The sequence below is a fragment of the Tupaia chinensis genome, unplaced genomic scaffold, assembly GCF_000334495.1.
Source record: "Tupaia chinensis unplaced genomic scaffold, TupChi_1.0 Scaffold144346_1, whole genome shotgun sequence".
Classification (NCBI taxonomy): Eukaryota; Metazoa; Chordata; class Mammalia; order Scandentia; family Tupaiidae; genus Tupaia; species Tupaia belangeri.
In genome coordinates, this window is record NW_006204205.1 from 115,442 (window position 1) to 121,474 (window position 6,033).

At 38.6% G+C, this 6,033-nt stretch overlaps 1 protein-coding gene across 1 annotated transcript in view; it reads left to right on the top strand.

Moving 5' to 3' along the window:
• LECT2 (leukocyte cell derived chemotaxin 2) overlaps nucleotides 1-5,510 on the top strand; it is a 19,580-nt gene extending 14,070 nt beyond the window's left edge. Inside the window, exon 4 of the mRNA XM_006166828.3 lies at nucleotides 5,074-5,510. Within this exon, the coding sequence (XP_006166890.1) occupies nucleotides 5,074-5,240 (167 nt within the window). The 3' untranslated portion in view covers nucleotides 5,241-5,510. The remainder of the gene's footprint in view (nucleotides 1-5,073) is intronic.
• Nucleotides 5,511-6,033: the final 523 nt, after the last annotated feature.

Here is a 6,033-nt window from a genome sequence, read left to right on the forward strand (position 1 = left end):
AATATATATATATATAAAATTAAACAGCATATACTCTTTCTTGTAGAGCTTCTTTCACTCAATTAAACAGCATATACTCTTTCTTGTAGAGCTTCTTTCACTCTACATCATGACTGTGAAACTCATCCATGTTTTCGCATCCATGTTCCTTCTTTTTTCTACTGATAGAATGATATAGAAGTGGAACTGCTTCACATGGTACGCGAGCAGTCTTCAAAAACCTTAAGGAAAATGCATACTATGAAAAACTATTTCAAAAATGTTTATGCCAAAATAAACTCATACTTTAATTCCATTTTGCCCTGAAATTTCTGACATACACTTGTACGTGTATCTCCACTTTTGTTAATACTGCTGCTCATTTTCCAAAATAGTTGTAGCAATTTACACTTCCGTATGAAAGTGTCAGTCGCTCCATACACAGTATTTGGTGTTCTCTATTTACTTTTTCACTTTAACCATTCAGATGAGCCTGTGGTGGCATCTCATTGTGGTCTGAATCGGCATGTCCCTAATGGGTAATGAAGTGAGCACCTTTTCATACTTACTGGTAATTTCAGATACCATCATTTGTGAAATGCCTATTCAAATGTTTTCCTCATTCTCCTACTGAATGTTTTTCCTCATTGACTTGTGGAAGCTGTTTATATGGTATAGATATGAGTTTTAAGATCTATCTATCTGTATACATATACAAGTCATAGAAAAACATAAAATAACTATGGATAAATTGTAAAAAGGTTTTTTTTTCTTTTGAAGGTTTTTTGCTATAGGGCGCGTATGCTCACCAGAAAGACAGAGCCAGAGAGACAGAAAGCAAGAAGTCAACCCCCAGGAGGGATGGCCATGCTGCAATCCCTTGTCCTCCATTCTCCTGTTGGGATCTTGGGCACGCACGCACACGCACACAGCATGACTTTAAGTCACCGGGTCCTGGACTCCAACAATGGTTGGCTACATGGGAGCTCAGCGACATAGCCATTTCACTAATCGCTGGCCCCAGATTTTAAAAAGGTTTTCATCCAAAATAAACTTGCACTTTAATTTCACTTTCCACAAACTTTTTGAAGGTGTGTGTGTGTGTGTGTGTGTGTAGATTCATATTACACACATACAGAAAATCTCCCAGTTTGTGCATTTCCTTTTCACTTCTTTAACACTGTCTTTGTGTTTTTGTTTGTTTGTTTGTTTGCTTTTAGAGAGATTTTTGCTATAGGGCACATGCACTCACTGGAGAGACAGAAAAACAGAAAGTGAGAAATTACCCCCTGGGGGGATGGCTATGCTGCAATCCCTTCTCCTCCATTCTTCTCTTGAGATTTTGGGCATGAACCCACATGTACTGGGTGTGAGTTTTAAGCCTCCAGGTCCAGGACTTGAACTGGGGTTAACTCTGTGGGAGTGCAGCAATGTATCTATTACTCCGTCTGCTGGTCCTGACATTGTCTTTTAATAAACAGAAAACCTTATTATTTTTAGGCTTTCTTTTTTTTGAATCGTCAGAAGGTATATTACACTCACAAAAGAGAGTGAGAGAGGAGAGAGAAATCGCACTCTGATGGGGCATGGTCACACTGCAATCCTTTTTCCCACTTATCTGTCCCATCAGGATTTTGGACACGCACACATATGTGCCCAGTGTGTTTTTCAAGCCACAAGGGCTGGAATTTGAACAGCAGTAAGTCATGTGGGATCTGGCTCCCAGCACACAACCCTTAACCACTGTGCTACAGGGCCAGTCCCAGAACATTTTTTCTCATGTGGTTAAAAGTTAGTAATCACGTCCTTTAGTGTTAACACATTTTTCGATCTAAGATACATTTGTCAACCATGAAGATGTAAAGATACTTTCCTAATTTTTCTTTCTTTTTTTTTTTTTTTGGAGAGATTTTCACTACAGGGCTCATGCGCTCGCCACAGACAGAGAGAGACAGAGAGATAAAAAGCAAGAAATCACCCCCCAGGGGGGATGGTCACACTGCAATCCCTTCTCCTCCATTCTCCTCTCGGGATCTTGGGCACACACGCACGTACATGCGCTTGGCGTGAGTTTTAAGCCACCGGGTCCGGGACGCGAACCGCGATCGACTACGTGGGAGTCCAGCAACATAGCCATTAGGCTAACTGCTGGTTCCCCTAATTTTTTTTTACAAGCTTTATTGTTTCACCCTTCCTACTTAGATCTGTGATCTGGCTAGAACTGGCTTTTGCATAAGGAATGAGACATGGGACAAGATGTTTTTCCGTACTGACTTCTAATTGACTCCAATGGACAAGACTGTTTTTCCTCTACTGCACTGCAGTCCTTTATCATAAATCAGGATCTGAATATATGCGAATCTGTTTTGTTGTGTTTCATCGGTCAGTTTGTCAATCTTGCACGAATCCCACACTGCCTTAATTATAATAGCTTTACAAAACGTCTTGCTATTTCATGGTATAAGTTTTTCAACTTTGTTCTTTTGGTTTGCTTTTTTACGGTTTTAGCCATAGGGCACATGTGCTTGCTGGAGCGAGACAGACCCTGAGAGATAATGAGAGGGAAAGTGAGAAATCACCTCCCCCTCCCCCCCAGGAGATCACCACTCTGCAATCCCTTCTCCTCCATTTGCCTCCTGGAATTTTGGGCACACACGCACATGTACTCAGCATAATTTTCAAGCTCCAGGTCTGGGACCCAAACCATGGTCTACCATGTGAGAGTCCAGCGCCTTAAGCTCTATGCCACCTACTCACCCCAACAACTTCATTCTCTTGTCAGATTGCTTTGGCATTTTTGGTCATTGATATTTTCAAATAAATTACAAAATCAATTTGCCCATTTCCACCAAAACTCCTACTGCAGCTTTGGTAGGGTTTGTACTGAATATATAGGTCAGAAGAACTGATGATCTTTAAAGTAGTGATGATATAAAGCAGTTATATCTTCCATTTATTTATGTCTTCTTTCATTATTATTGGGTCATCAGAAAAGTCATGATGCATTTTTGAATAAAAACAACATAGAAAAAAATGTCATGACCCTTCTGATCACTCAGTATATTGGTAGTTGTTGTATTGGTAGTTTAGTGTAGAGGTCTTGCACGTCTTTTGTTTAACAAATATTCACAAGACCTACCTTATGGATTTTGTTTAGATCTTCTATAGCAGTATGGTCCATATAAGCTGTAAATGTAATTTGAAATTTTCTAGTAAGCATATTAAAGGAAAAAGACATAATTAAAATTTCATTATTTTTTCTAACACAATATCTTCAATTTATCATGTCAATATGTAACCAATAAAAAAGTTATTGAGATATTTTGCATTTTTAAATAGTAAGTCTTCAAAACACTTTTTGGGTCCAGCTTCTGTGGCAAGGCCCTGAAAGACTGGAAGCCATTTGCTGACTGAGGGTTTGGATCCCTTGGTTGGTCTGAAAAGACTCCAGAGACACCCAAGATCCTGTAGAGGGCTGGCAGTGTGATGAGACCCTGTTGAGGGTGCTTTCTCTCTGTCTCTGTCTTTTGCATGTGCATGCACATACCATCCATCATTAAAAAAGAAAGCAAGTTCTGTCTATTTTACCCTGAAAGCACATTTGATATTAGCTAGACTTCAAATGCTGAATAGTCCCACGTGGCTAGTGTCTATGTCTTGAACAGCACAATGCTGCTACCTTACTTATTACTCTTTTGTTTATTTGTTTGCCCATTAGACCTGTTTGCACTGAGAGTGATGTGTTCAAGTCTCCTGTTATTACTGGGTTTCTATTTTCCCTTTTATCACCTGTAGTCTCTGCTTTATATTGATGGTTTCCGTGTCATTTAGTACATGGATCATTGGAACTATTGTAAGTGCGTTATGAGTTGTGGCATTGACCATGACACCTTGTTCTCCTCTGTTTTGTTGCAGTGTGTTTCAGCCTGAATTCCACTTTCAGCCAGCATAACATCATAACCCTTGCTTATTGCTTCCACCCTTAGCAAATCTTCGTCCCGCTCTATTTTTAGCCTTTCGATCCCTATGTTTTATTTCACGCAGCACAGAATTGGACTTTGCCTTTCAAGCCAATAGGAAAAGCATTTTTGTTTAGTAGACAAGTTAAGCACATTCGCATTTAGAGATATGACTTATATATCTGGTCCCAACACTGTCACAGTATTGCACATTATAAATATTGCATTATACTGATTATCTGTTTCTTTACATGGTGGGTCTGTTTTGCTAAGTTCTTTTGGTATTTAGGAAGGCTTGTATTTTTGTTCAAGTCATTTGTATTTTTCTTTATTTTTAAAAGCTAATACTTTTATTAAAATACATCTTGGAGTTGACATTCTAGGTCAATTATCTCACCCACCCAAAGTTTTTCTACTCTTTTTTTGTTTTCTTTTAAGGGAGTTTTTTTTTTTTTTTTTTAAGAATTATTTTACTTAACTTTATTTATTTACTTATTCATTTGTTTATTTCAATTTGACCAGAGAGGGACAGAGTGAGAGAGAGAGAGAGAGAGAAAGAGAGAAAACAAACCACCAGGTCTGGGACTCAAACCGCGGTCAGCCATGTGGGAATTCAGCGCCTTTAACCATCACGCCACCTGCTGGTCTCTTGAGGGAGATTTTTGCTATAGGGTGTGTGCACTTGGTGAAGGGACATAAAGAGACAGAGAGATAGCAAGAAGTCACCCACCAAGGGGGATGGTCACGCTGCAATTACTACTCCTCTCAGAATTTTTGGCATGCATGCACATGTGCCCTGTCTGTTGCCAGCTGCTGGGTCTGGGACCTGAACCATGGTTGGCTATGTGAGAGTCCAATCCCTTAACCACAACACCACCTGCCAGCCCCAAGTTTTCCTATTATTCCTTAATGCCTTTATTAAGCTTTCATTTGAATCTATTTTCCCATTGACATCTTGTAATTTAGTGTTTTTTTTTAATTATTATATAGGGTTCCATCATTTTATTCTCTTCCCCTCCTGAATTCATTCAATTCTATTTAATTTTTGTTTTCCATTTCATCTTTTATTTTTTAAATTTCTGAGTCAAGTCTACTGAAGCCCAGATAATGAATAACTGTACTTCTTTTCTTTTAGGTTTCTGTATCAAAATTTTCTACATTAAGCCAGTTAAGTATAAAGGTTCTATCAAGAAGGGAGAAAAGCTGGGAATCCTATTGCCCTTGCAGAAAGTTTATCCTGGCATACAATCGCACATACACATCGAAAACTGTGACCTGAGTGATCCTTCTTCATTCCTGTAAATGGAAGACCAATGACCAGACCTGCTAAATCAAGTCGTCTTCGTAAGAACCTGGATGGTGTTCTGATTTTCAAGAAATTTGTGTTCAATTAGAAACATAGTCAGTTCAATCAAGAAAACATTTACTTTCACTTCAATTCATTGTAGCTTTGACAATCGGGTGTGAACGAAGTTCTTGGGGGCTCTCCAATCTATCACCTCTAGGACCTGGGGTGGCTTTGTATTTTAGATTATTCATACCTGTTTAAGATAAATAAACAAGTGAATTCAAGCTGCTCTAGACTGTGTTTCTGACACCTGCAAAACTGGCTGCTTTTCTTCTTGAAACTGGAAAAGGCCTGATGGTGTTTCTGAGGTACAAGAGTGGGGATATAGCATAGGCTTAGTAATTATTAGTTAAATAAATTAAGATGGTAAATATTCTCAGCCATATCTTTAGTTTCGTTAAAGTATACACTGCTTATATGAATAAAGGAGATCTGTCGTTCTTCCCATCCACACTCTCCCATGTTTTGTAAGAGTAAAAGGCTTCTTAGACAATGAATTATGACAGTCCAAGAAAATATTCTAGATTTGGTTGAGGTTGCATCAGAGGGGATACTAGAAAGAGCTTCTTCTTATGGGTGAGGTTGGCTTCACCTTGCCTTATGCATATTAAAGCTGCATATGTCTACATGCCATTGTACATCTCTATATTATTCTCTTAGTCATTTTGACAACAGGTACAAAGAGGAAACAAGGCCATATGAATGTTTTGAATTAACCATTCTATAAGCATTCTTCATAAATTTTAG